General features: G+C 43.2%; 1 protein-coding gene across 1 annotated transcript; it reads left to right on the forward strand.

Moving 5' to 3' along the window:
- The first annotated feature begins 4374 nt into the window (after positions 1-4374).
- Positions 4375-8187, forward strand: LOC147903856 (pentatricopeptide repeat-containing protein At2g37320-like). Its single transcript, XM_087372340.1, has 6 exons — positions 4375-4608; positions 4808-4890; positions 5877-5997; positions 6079-6155; positions 6247-7327; positions 8155-8187. Exons 1-6 carry the CDS (start codon positions 4375-4377, stop codon positions 8185-8187), a joined length of 1629 nt encoding a protein of 542 aa, XP_087228466.1.
- Positions 8188-12846: the final 4659 nt, after the last annotated feature.

The raw sequence follows: 12846 nt of genomic DNA on the forward strand, positions 1-12846 counted from the left end.
AAAGGCGAACCCACTACATGTAGGAATCCAAGCCCAAGATCAAGCTGATCCTCGACGAGGTCCGCAAGCATACCTGTCTCCTTAGGATGAAGACCTCAGGGCATGCCAACAAGATTCTTTCTTCCACTCCCTCTCGTTCACCCTCCCCTAGCCTACTTTCACAATCCTCGGTGAGGTCATCCTACAAAAGGATTCTGTGAGTTTATTCCCATCGATGAAGTGACTGACCACAAACTAGTTGTATTGGTTATTTGTTCTTCTTCCAAAATGGAGGGATGTTCCACTCCCTTGGATTTGTAAGCATACAAGAACCTTCAAACCTGATCATCAGCATCCTTTGTCCAAGCCCCTTTGAATTGACTATAACCTTTGCAAGAAGCTTCTGCAGGGGTTCCATAGATGGCCGAAGTGTAGGAGAATAGGAGGGAATGAATCACTCAAACCTCCACCCAAGATCTCTCCAACTCTTCCTCACACTCAACTCAGATAGATGATCACAGATGCAATAAAACTCACTCAGAGAGAACTTAAACGGAGAGAGAGAAAGAGTATATTCATCCACCGGAAGGTGGGCAGAAACTGGCTCCAAGGGAGCAATACAAAACTCAGCAAAGTGCTGGAGAAAACTGATGGAACTCTGTCTCACAAACTGAACCAGCTTTGAGTGCACAGCACAGCCTTGGAAGGAGGCTTTCAGTCTTGCACTGGATGCTGGAATGACTGAAGGAGTGGGCCTTTTATAGGCACTACCCAGGCCCTTTGGGTTGACCGACTAGCAGGGTCAGTATCCTGTCTGGAAATCCGACCAGGGTTGGCCCTGGTCGGTGGCCCTAGCTGGGCCGACTTGGCCTGCCACAGGCTCCTATTTAAGGGTGCCCTGTGCAGCCAGTCTATGCAGTTGGAGGCGCCTCCAAGTGAGGCCCCAGGCCCAAGGCCCCCTATTTCTATGCTATTGCGGGCAGCAACCAGCCCATGTGCTGGTTGCCTATGATGCCAGCCTGAGCCTCTCTCTTTCCCAGCCCTCCTACCTCTCACTGCCGCTTGTCCCCTCAAATCGGGGGCTCACAGGTGGGCACAGTGAGTTTCTAACACCCCTCAATGTCACAACTGTGGGCCAATCCCCATGCGTTTGATGAGGTGCTCTATCTGTTCTCGAGGGAGTGCCTTCGTAAAAAGGTCGGACAAGTCATCAGCGGTCGGGCAGTAGATAACCTCGATCACGTCGTCGATGATGAGCTCTCGAACAAAGTGGTAATGAACTTCGATGCTTGGTCCGCGCATGGTACACTGGATTCTTGGCAATGGCTATGCAACTCTGATTGTCGCACATTAGCACTGTTGCATCCTCCTGACACACGTCCATGTCCTCCAGAATCCACCTCAACCACAATGTCTCACAAGCTGCTGTACACGCGGCTCTGTACTCTGCCTCTGTAGATGAAAGGGCCACTGTGGGTTGCTTCTTACTCAGCCAAGAGATGACACCAAATGCAAGTAAGAAACAATATCCTGTTGCCGATCTTCTGGTGTCAGCATCACCCGCCCAATCACTGTCACAGAACCCGCCTAGTTCGATGCCTTTGGTGTAGGTGATCCCATAGGTGCAAGTATCCTTTAGATACCTCAGCACCCGTAAACCTGCATCCCAATGACTCTTCCTGGAAGAAGCAGAGAATTGGCATAATAGCCCAACTGCATAACAAATATCAGGTCGAGTATTGGTAAGGTAAAGCAAACTTCCTACCAATCGTAGGTACAAGGGAGTATCGACCGGTTGAGATGTGTCGTGAACACTTAGCTTGAGCCCGACCTCCATGGGAGTTACTACTGTCTTGCAATCCTCCATCTGAAATTTCTTCAGAAGTTCTCTACAATATTTCTCCTGTGAAATGAAGATCCTGTCTTTGGCCTGCTTTACTTCAATCCCAAGGAAGCAATGTAATAACCCAAGGTCAGTCATCTCAAACTCAGACATGAGTAGTTCCTTGACTTGTGAAATCTTCTTGACATGATCACCTGTTAAGATAATATCATCAACATAGAGGATGAGTACCAGTCGCAATCCCTTCTCAATGAACAAGTAAAGGTTTGCCTCAGAAGGACTCCGACTTAGCCCTATCTTCTGAAAGAATACATCAATCCTTTGGTACCAAGCTCTAGGGGCCTGTTTCAGCCTGTATAACGCCTTCTTCAACCTGCAGACCTTTAATGGGGACCCTGGATCTTGAAAGCCGGGTGGCTGCTCCACGTATACCTCCTCCTCCAGGGTTTCATTAAGGAATGCGGACTTCACGTCCATTTGAAAAATAGGCCACTGGAATTGGGCAGCAAGGGCAATCACTGTCCGGATAGTAACCATGCGGGCTGTGGGAGCAAAAGTTTAATCAAAATCCATGCCTTCAGTTTGAGTAAAACCTTTGACCACTAACCTTGCTTTATACTTATCCAAGCTACCGTCTGATTTGTATTTAAGTTTGTATACCCACTTAGTGCCGATGACTTTCTCTCGTGGGGGCCTGGCCACTAAGTCCTAGGTATTGTTCTTCAGGATAGCATCCATCTCTGCCTGCATGGCAGCCTACCATTCTGGATTGTCCTTCGCCTCCTCATGGTCAACCTGGGGTGGGGTGGATTCGAGGGTTGAACAATATCCTCCTCCTCAATCTGAGGCTCCTCTTGGGGTTCAGGTTCCTTTTCCTCGAATCCCGACTGATAAGGATTTGCTTCTTTACTGGGTCGAAGAGTCGATAGGCCTTGGATTCTTCGCTATACCCAACAAAGATACATTTTCTGCTCCGGAATCAAACTCTGACATTCGCCGCTCTGACATTCTTCGCCTCTTCATAGTCATGATGGGGGAGGACAAAATCCACCGATTGATTTTCGGGACTACCGGCTAACGCTCGTCGCCTGCACCATTACGGACAGACTGCTTTGACTACAGCAGGAATTGCGCGGGGTCCCAAATCGCGCCGCTATTTTGACCATTGAAACAAAAACACTTGTCTCGTTGGCGCCGCCTCCCCCCTCTGTTGACAGCCGAAAATCAGCATCGGTCGCCTATTTCTGGTCAGAAAACCGAGGCAACCGGCTCCCGACCTCCGGTTGGTCGCCGGTGTGCCCGGTTTCCTCCCAGGCATCAGTCGTCGATTTTTGGCTGTCAACCCTAAACCCTAAACCCTCTCCAAGCATTGCTTAAGTTATCTCTGAATAAACCTGTCTACGTATTGTTTTTGAAAGAAGTATGGTTTGAGAACATTAAACTCACATTAAACGTACGAAAAGAAGGACCATGCTGTAAAAGTTTTGTGGTTCGTTTATGTACACGGTAACCTCTTAAATTGCATGTGCGAGAAACAATTTAATAGCATATGTAAGAAAGGAAAATGTTTGACATGTCTGCGATTTCGTTCGTTTGCAATTGAAATAAATAATTGGGTCACAACGCTGGAGTTGTCCTCCTCTACAACAAAGGGCGGTTCAATCTCCAAAACAATTCTGCATTGTATTGTCATCATGCAGCCTTGTCGCCTTAGCTGTTTACGAACTGAGAAAGATATTGTATGTCAACCGTTGGAGATATAACAATTGGAACAACAAAGACCGCAAACGAAACAAAAAGGAAATTCTCACCCTCGTTATAAGCTTCCTCCGCGGCTGCTTGGAAGCAGTTCTTTAAAGTTTTCTTTGTAGTTTTCTTGATAGGCGAGTTTTTCAGTAAGCTCCCATCTTTCATGGATTGTTTCGGTGGGTCAAACAATATAGGAACGTCTACTACTATGCATGGAGCAAGGGAGGAGCTTTTGATAACACAAGCACCCGAAACAGTGACGAAGCCTTTCTTGGCCAGAGCTTGGACCTCTGCTGCGTTAGTACCTTGGACTGGAGCAGGACAAGGAAAAATTGGAGAAACGACAAAGCTCAATCGTGTGGAACAAAGTGGTGCCAAAACAGTGAAACAAACAAGCATAACGCGAAAATATGCCAAGAGAAGGAAGCTTACGAGTTTCTAGTTATAACGTTGGTCGAATTGCGCTTCTCCGCAGCATCTGCTATATCGGCCAACAACAAAACCATAAATATACGTGACAAATCGAAAATTCTAAAACGTTTTTGAAACGGTATTTTATAGCCGGGAACCTTGCAAACGAGAGGTCGCTTCGTCGGGACAGCCTGGTTTAGGCTCCACAATACTCATCATATCTGCTAAATCGTTATGTTGGTGAAGAAAAGAAATCAGAAAGTCGAATTTAGAAAAGCATCGAGAAATACAAAGGAATAGACGACCGACTGTAGAGACCTTTCTCAAACTGTCGGCTACTGATGTCCATAGAGTCGCTAGAGAGTTGGTTCTCTTGTTCGGAGATAGTCATGATGGACACAGGCAAAATAACACCGATTGCAAAGCATAGCTTGTCTTGGAAACACACCATAAACGAAGAGCACAGAGGATTTTATAGCCGGGAAAGAAGTGGTTGGACGTGGGCAGAACAGTTGAGAAACGTCGTCTGCACAGAATGTACGCACGTTGTCACTTACATTGACAGCTGCTTCGCTCAAAGAGGACGCATGCAGGACACATACTCTCAACGTGCCAGAGGTAGTTTGGTGCGTGTACACAGAAATGGAACATCCTAGACAGAGATGGACCTAGAAACATTCGAAACAAAAAACCTGGACGTAGCATTCCTAACATTGCATACTAGGGGTCCGAGGATGGCGGGATCGTATCCTCTAGTGTATAGGAGCTGGCAAAGTGTCAACCAATCTGCATAGGCTCGTTCTCCGATCTGATTTCGCTGGGAAGGCTGTTTCTACCAGTGTGAATATCAAGCTTATGGGCGATCGATTCCGAGGTGCTGAGCACATTGCGGGACTGAGATTGCGGAGGTGCTTATTGGTGCATTGCTTGCTTGCCTTTTGAGTGATTGCAAGCTGCTATTGGAAGAGACATGCAGGAGAGATGGAAAACCAGAGCCATTGAGCTCATTGAGTAGATGATGCCTACATCCTCGACTCCCTCCAAACCGTTGGCCTTGATGTGCCTTACTTAGCCTTTGTCAGGGAAGTAGAGCCTGTGTGTAATTTACAAGAAGACACGCACTTGCTGTGACGAGCAACCGGGCTACGTTGCGAAAAAGAAATGATTTGCATAAGATTTAAGCAAGTGATTTGCACCTGTGGTCGGAGACATCGTGGAGCCTCGAATCACCAATCGAGTCCTGCGGACGCTGGTGCTTCCCAACAAGAAGCACCCCTTCTGGTATGAAGTAGCAAAGTGAGCGATCGCTATGAGTGAGCACGCAATTGCTTGCAAGACCCCCACCACAAACAGGATCTTCTCAGAGCCCAGCTCTGTGATTTGCACCGCGGGCGAAGAGAGAAGCTGCATGTATCGTCTCAGAGCCCAGCTCTGTGAGAAGAGATCGACTGACCAAAGGCGAGGTGGGCATGGATGGACACACTACGTATGGACTGAAGCAGGCGCAAAAAGACACGTGCAGGGCAGACTAGGAAGACACTATTCGTTCACGTAATTTGGGCGCGCCACGAAAAAAGCAAGAAAAAACATTTTCGTTTTGGGGCCTGGAGAACTCAACTAAAGGACTGCCATACGGCAGGCCAAAAAATAAGCAATTTCGCTTTCAAGGGCCATCGTCTCCACTTAAGCTCCGAAAACAAATTAATTTACCTTTAATTTTAGATGAACCTTCACTCTACACTGAGGGCAGGCCAAAAACGAAGCTGTCCATCCCTCCTATAATAGAAATCGTCATCATATTACGGTCTTTGGCGAAATGATGATAAACATATGTACTGGAGGCACTGATTCCCGTCATACTGCTATGAAACAATGCTGCCCCATCGTTGCTCAGATGCCTGGCACAGGGTTTTTTCGTAGTGGAGATACACTCATCTTCTCTCACCTGTGCAGGCTATCAAGCCCTTGCTGTCCAATGGCTTCCCCCGAGTACAGAAGAGCGGTTTCGCTTTCAGGTACTGCTGTTCACTTTTATCTCTCAAGGAAAAGTCCTTTTTTGTTTTGCAATTGGTTTTCATTGTTGTCATGCTTCCTAGATAGATCAAGTACCGAACGCTTATGGAAGGAGTACTTCACGGATCCTTCTCAGTGGTGGGACAACCGCGAGAACCAAGTAAGTGGGCGACGAGTCTCACTGAATGATTTGCATAGGTAAAGCTGTAGATTTGCTAGACTGACGAGTCTGTTGCGAGTCTTAACAACAGACAAACCCGAGATCACCAGATTTCAAGCACAAGATTACCAAGGAGTAGCTATGGACAGGCGACTGTTGCAATCCAGGTTGGGTTAAAGGCATGCTTGAGAAAAAGACCAAAGCATCCACTGATGAAGCCCATGAACGTGGCTTGGCGGTGTGGCAAGGCCAGCTTCACGTCTGGAGTACAGGTTAATGCATCTGACGCGGGAGAACTGCGCGAGAAGAGTGACTGGGAAACACTCAGCTTAGAGGAGGCACTCACGTCAATGGAGCGAACGCCCCAGTTACCTTCAGACCAGAACCTTACATGCATCTTGTATAAGTGCAGAGCGAAGAAAAATTTAGCGTATACCAAGCGCTTGTATGCCTACTTGTGCAAAAGGGGGCTGGAAGTTCAAAGATTTATTGGGAACTACCTCGTCTCAATCTTGATCCAAGCTGGAAGCATGTACGATGCAGAGCAAGTTTTTAACAAGTTGGTCGATCGGAGTGAGTATTCTTGGACTTCTATCATCATGGGTTATATTGAATGTGGGGAATCACAGCATGCCCTCAATCTCTACCAGAAAATGCAAGAGGATTCTGTACGTCCTAGCAAGTATACCTTCGTTGCCCTCTTGAAGGCTTGCACTAGGCTAAAAGAGGCAAAACGAGGTGGAGAATTACATGCTGAGATTTCCAGAAATGGACTAGAAAGCGATCTTTTTGTTGGCAGCACCTTGGTGGGTATGTATTCCAAATGTGGCTCGCTTGTAAAAGCACGGGAAGCATTTGACAAGCTGCCAGTTCAAGATGTAGTCTTGTGGAATGCACTAATTGCAGGATATGCCGAGCATGGGCTTGGTGAGGAAGCTCTAAGCTGTTTCAAAAAGATGCAGTTGGAGGGTCTCTCTCCAACTGCTGTCACATTTGTTTGCAGCTTGAAAGCTTGTCGCAGCATAGGAGCGATAGTCAAAGGCCGAGAAATACACGCTGAGATTGCCAGAAAGGGGCTGGAAAGAGACCTTTTTGTTGGCAGCACCTTGGTAGATATGTATGCCAAATGTGGTTCGCTTGCAAAAGCCTGGGAAGCACTTGACAAGCTGCCGGTTCCACAGCTTCCCTGCCAACAGATGGCTGCGGATCTTGACTTTCCAGATTGGATAGTTCGTCCGATCAAGCTTTCCAGCTTCACCAAAATTGGGAATAAATGAAGAAGGAAGATGACTGGAGAAGGAGGAAGGATGAGCAATGGGTGTAGAAGCTTCTGAACGCTGATCCATCTCGGTGAATAGCAAACTGAAAAACTGAAGCAAAAAGGATGTACTGACCTCCCGTGCTAGCCTGAGTTGAAAACAGAATCACCTTTCTGCCAAGGGACTCCCTCCTTCAGAGAGTGCTTTGATGAAGAAAAGTTGGGAGCCTATGGCTCTCATACCATGTTAGAGAATAGGAGGGAATGAATCACTCAAACCTCCACCCAAGATCTCTCCAACTCTTCCTCACACTCAACTCAGATAGATGATCACAAACGCAATAAACACTCACTCAGAGATAACTTAAACGGAGAGAGAGAAAGAGTATATTCATCCACCGGAAGGTGGGCAGAAACTGGCTCCAAGGGAGCAATACAAAACTCAGCGAAGTGCTGGAGAAAACTGATGGAACTCTCTCACAAACTGAACCAGCTCTGAGTGCACAGCACAGCCTTGGAAGGAGGCTTTCAGTCTTGCACTGGATGCTGGAATGACTGAAGGAGTGGGCCTTTTATAGGTACTGCCCAGGCCCTTTGGGTTGACCGACCAGCAAGGTCGGTACCCTGTCTGGTGGCCGACCAGATGGCCTTGGAAATCTGACCAGGGTTGGCCCTGGTCGGTGGCCCTGGTTGGGCCGACTTGGCCTGCCATAGGCCCCTATTTAAGGGTGCCCTGTGCAGCCAGTCTATGCAGCTGTAGGCACCTCCAAGTGAGGCCCAAGGCCCCCTATTAGAATCCTCATTTTTAATTTCACAAAGTGTGTGAAGCATTCTTGGGAAGAGTGGGCAATCTCCACATAAGCAAAAATGCTCTGTTCAAAAGTCAAATTGATGGTTGACTTTTCTTCTTGATGCAATTTATGTGTGGTCAGGGAGGTAGAATGGGGTTCAAAAGATAGGATTTGAGTTCAAAAGTGTGAATCTCTTGCTTTGGGCTTTTGTGTGGTTTTTCGCACTAAGATATATGTGCAACAAAGTGTATGGAATGCCCTCATATGTTAGTTTGGATGGCTAAGGTCACTTGCATGTTTGGTTAGGGCTTTTTCTTTTTGGTGACTAGACTTCAATTAAGATTCATGGAAGAAAAATCCAAAAGCAAATCACTCAAGGCATAAATACATAATGCAGAGCATGAAAAACAAGTGGTACAATACCACTAAAAATCTCAACCATATGCAAACACTAAAAGAAACCAAGATTGTGGTTGAAAGTACCACATTAGGAAATTAAGAGGCTCATATAAGAAAGGAATTCCTTTCCACTCTTAGTTTAAAGAATTCCTCTTAGCTTAAAGCAAGGCTTGAAGTCCCTTGCATCCTAGGCCAAATGACCACCACGGTGTCTACAATATTTGTCTAGAGGCTAGCCATGTTATGAGATGGGTGGACCTAGGTGTAATGTAAAGCCTTGGTACATCTAGATCTCTATATGTGCCAGACAATTATTCTAGCAATGATCTCTAAACTCGTGTCCATCGATGCAATGCGGGTTTATACTAAGAGGCAAGTCAATAGAGCACTAAGAAGTAGGAGCAATGTCAAGTCAATAGAGCTATACAAGATGCTACCGTACCATGAATTCCTAAGAAGAGATTTGGCCCACATTAAAAATATGAGGCCTTGTCAAAGAGATCCAAGCCACTGAACCCAAGTAGTGAGAAAAGTGGAAGAATAAAATCCTCCCATAAGTCCTACAATCCCAACCAAAAGTGCTCCTCTGCTGGATTATTGCAAACCCTCCACGAATGAAGAGCCAAAATAAAATTGTGACTTTATTATTTCTAAGGGATTTCCAAAGCCTCCTCTAAAAATATCTTTGAGAGTCTAGGGTAATCTAAATGTTCTCCCAATAATGAGCTCTAAAGTATAGACAATCTCATCCTTAACTACTAATCTTTCTTGGAAGTATTGATTGTAAATCTACAAAATGGAAAGCTCTTTGAGTGATTGCCTACGTCACTCTACTTGCATTCACCTAGGTCTCAAAGAAGAAACTTAGGGCATTTTGACTCAAGCACATTTCCAATTTCCTCCCTTGATTCAACCTCTAAATAGGATTTAGGTGATGCATTGATTAACCTTGTGATACATTGGACTTGTGGTATGCTCAATACTCAAAATGATTGGCACTAGAATTTCTAGCTCAAATTCAAGTAATTGAGATACAAAATCTCTCGGTTGGCAGTGAATTTATGCACACTTGAATTGCATGGTACTCATGAGTCATAATATGCTTGTAATTTGTAGTTTGTGTGGTACTCATGAGTCATATACATATAGTTTGTAGAAATTTTAGGGTATATGAAAGAGTTTTTGACTCTACCTTAGGACTCCATACTCGAGCTCTAAACCTCAAGGATTTTTTATAAGTTTGTGCAAGTATGCACACTACCACTGCCTTGTGTCTTTGTTCACTTATATGCGTCAACTCATTTGGTGGAAAATGGTGTTCAAATTTGACTTGATCTCATTTTCAAGTTCAAAGAGATGAAATCAACCTCCTCATGAGTTATTATCTTACCCTTATACTAGCTCATATGTACACTATGAGAATTACAAGGTGTTTATGGCCCTTTTGCAAGCCTTTCATAAGCTTTTGTGTATGGAAATGAAGGCTTTAAAAGAAAATTAAGTTCAAAGCTTGCCTAATCAAGCTCAGGCCAGTACATTCAAGCTTTAAGTGTTGGTTTTTTTCTCGTTTATTGGGTTTTGCACTCCTTCACAAGTCGATTTGGCACAATAGCTTCACTCGAGCGTGCAATATCGTATGGGAGTTCAAATAGTTGCACAAGTATTGATTTTTTCCACAAATTCTCTCTATTTCTAAGCTCAAGGAAAAAATTAGAATTTTTTATGAGATTGAATTTATGGTCTTGATATAAGTTGTTTGTCTCCTTACACTACTATGCAATCAGTTCTTAGCGCTGTGGAATGTGTACATGAACAAACTAAAACTGCAAATTTTCCACTTTGTTTCAAGATTTTTGAGCTTGAGCAAAGAAATATGAGGTCCATTCTCCTACAATGTATTAACATTTAAAACTTTTTCCACCCCTTGCTATCAGTTGGCCTTTGCTATGCTTTTCATCACAGTTGTACAAAAACAACACATAAATGTGTGTTTTCCCACCCAAAACATGGATTTTCACCAAAATGGGCTAAGGTCAACTTCACAAGTAGAAATTTTCACAAATATTTTTGCTCCAATATCTCACTCCTATATGCAAGTGCTTAATCCATTTGCACCTTCATGGTCATTCGTGGCACCTGCACTCGTATCGACTCAAGATGAGATCCATTTTTTGTACAAAGGCTTTTCTTTTGTTTTTTAAAGGAAGGTTTTGCTCAAAATCATTCAAACTTTCTCTCATTTCAATATGTTCCCTCAATAATTCATAAAAAATAAGAGTAGGTTGAGATTCTACGTCAATATACATTTTTCCTTTAAGTAGGTTGTATGCTAGTATTTGAAGTCTCCACAAGTCCCTTTTTCCCTTTTAACCCATTTAAAATAGGTGAGAAGGCTCAAAATGTCATCCTTATAGTCTTCCCCCCCTCCTTTCCATAGAGAGTGTTAGAAATTTCTTATGTTTAACCAACGTATGAGCACATCCTTAGTGTTTTATGCTCTCAATGTTACAAAAATTTTGAAGTTTGATCAAGTTTGAGCACATTTTCCACCAAGAACTACTCTCACAAAAAGGTTTGGTAGTTACACCAAAGTGCTCACTTGGTCTTTAATAACTTTGATTGCCTTGGGCTTACCCAAAACTAACCCAAACAAACTTCATACATGAATTCTCAATATGGACGGTAACACACTTCAATACATAAAGCCTTACAAGTTTGCATTTTTGTGTGAAAAGCTCAAAATTTTGCAATGTGAGTGCTCATAAGTGTGCCCCTTGGCTAGAGAAACACTTAATCATAGGCTTTGTAGGCTTTTTATCCATATTCAAAACTTTTTAAACTTTTCATTATCACTTAGTTTAAATTTGGAGAAATTGAGATTTGAAGCATGAATCTAAAATTGAACTGGTTTGCTAGATAAGAAAAAGTTTGCTCTCCTAGGTCTTGCGTAATATTTATTCACTCCTAATACTTGAGTAATAGTTCCATGAAATACAATATTTTCTAGATAGGAAAAGTTTTCCACTCCTAGGCCCTGAGTAATAATTCCATGGAGTACACTCTTTCCCCTTACATTTCAACTGCTATTTCAATGTGCTCCTCCCTAGCAACGGTGCCAAGATGGTGCTACTTATTTTCTATCAAGTTGTTGGTCACCTTTGTTCCATTTTTTAGCTATAAGATAGTAGATATGTTTGCAAATAGCATAGGTCCATGGGTTGTATTTTGTCAAGAGAAATTATAGGGACAACTTTGAGATCATGCCATGATGTCATTTTAGTATAACAATGGGTGTACAACTATGCAACTTTAATGAATTTCCAATCATAGAATCTAGTTTGCCAGGTCAAGCAAACTTGGAGAGTTGATTAGCTATAAGTTTGTCCATGATCTTGGAGAATTGAAAAGCTATAAGTTTACATGATCTTGGAGAATTGAAAAGCTATAAGTTTGTCCATGGACTTGGAGAGTTGATTATAAGGATACTTCTTTTACATTTGTTGCCTCAACATTTCAAATTGAAGAATAAGTCCAAATTAGCCCAAGGTGGTCACTCTATATAGTATGTAACATAGTAGGGTTTGTTAACGGAAGGAGATTTAAATTTGGGGACTTCCGAGCCATTTTTGGATAAGATATTGTTAAAGAAAGACTTGTCTAATATAATTATGGTATGTGCATATATCAAGGGAACTTTTAAATCAAAGTTACAATACGTACACATGCAAAATGAAAAAAATTGTGATCTTAAAATGGGTATTTTATATTGTGCTTTGTTACATGGTTTTTTATAAAGTGATTGCCTCGATTGGTTGGCTATATGACTATGATTCTTTAATCAATTTTCACTCACAGGGTTCAATTCATCCACAAAAGAAGCTAATAGGCTCCAAGGATGCTCCTTTTACACCAATTTCCTCAATAGTTCAACAAATGGGTCCACAAGTAAAAACTTTTATTGAACTTCTATTGGTATACTCAATTTACAAAACACCACTTAGACCTAGGTATTTGAAGAATTCATTTTTCTCATATAACTTGTATATATTAGTAAGGAGCCACCACATCAGCTTCCATTTCGATGACCAGTTGACCATATAATCGATTTGATTCTTGGGGGCACTTTACTATTGCAATATCCATTATGGGTTATTTTAACTTAGGAAAAAGAATCAATGATGAATTATGGATGTTTTCTAGTTTTATCCTATTTTGTTCTCTCATACGTATGTGGAAAAGAGAA

This window comes from Dipteris shenzhenensis, chromosome 3, assembly GCF_047967505.1.
Source record: "Dipteris shenzhenensis isolate YYH24624 ecotype China chromosome 3, Dip_SZ_1.0, whole genome shotgun sequence".
NCBI classification, from domain to species: domain Eukaryota; kingdom Viridiplantae; phylum Streptophyta; class Polypodiopsida; order Gleicheniales; family Dipteridaceae; genus Dipteris; species Dipteris shenzhenensis.

Bases quoted from the DNA above. Each gene is read 5' to 3' on its own strand.
- LOC147903856 (XM_087372340.1), top strand. From the start codon at position 4,375: ATGGACACAGGCAAAATAACACCGATTGCAAAGCATAGCTTGTCTTGG. The intron at 4,609-4,807 runs GTGCGTGTACAC...TTCGCTGGGAAG, and splicing joins AACGTGCCAGAGGTAGTTTG to GCTGTTTCTACCAGTGTGAA. The intron at 4,891-5,876 runs GTGCTTATTGGT...ATCGTTGCTCAG, and splicing joins GCGGGACTGAGATTGCGGAG to ATGCCTGGCACAGGGTTTTT.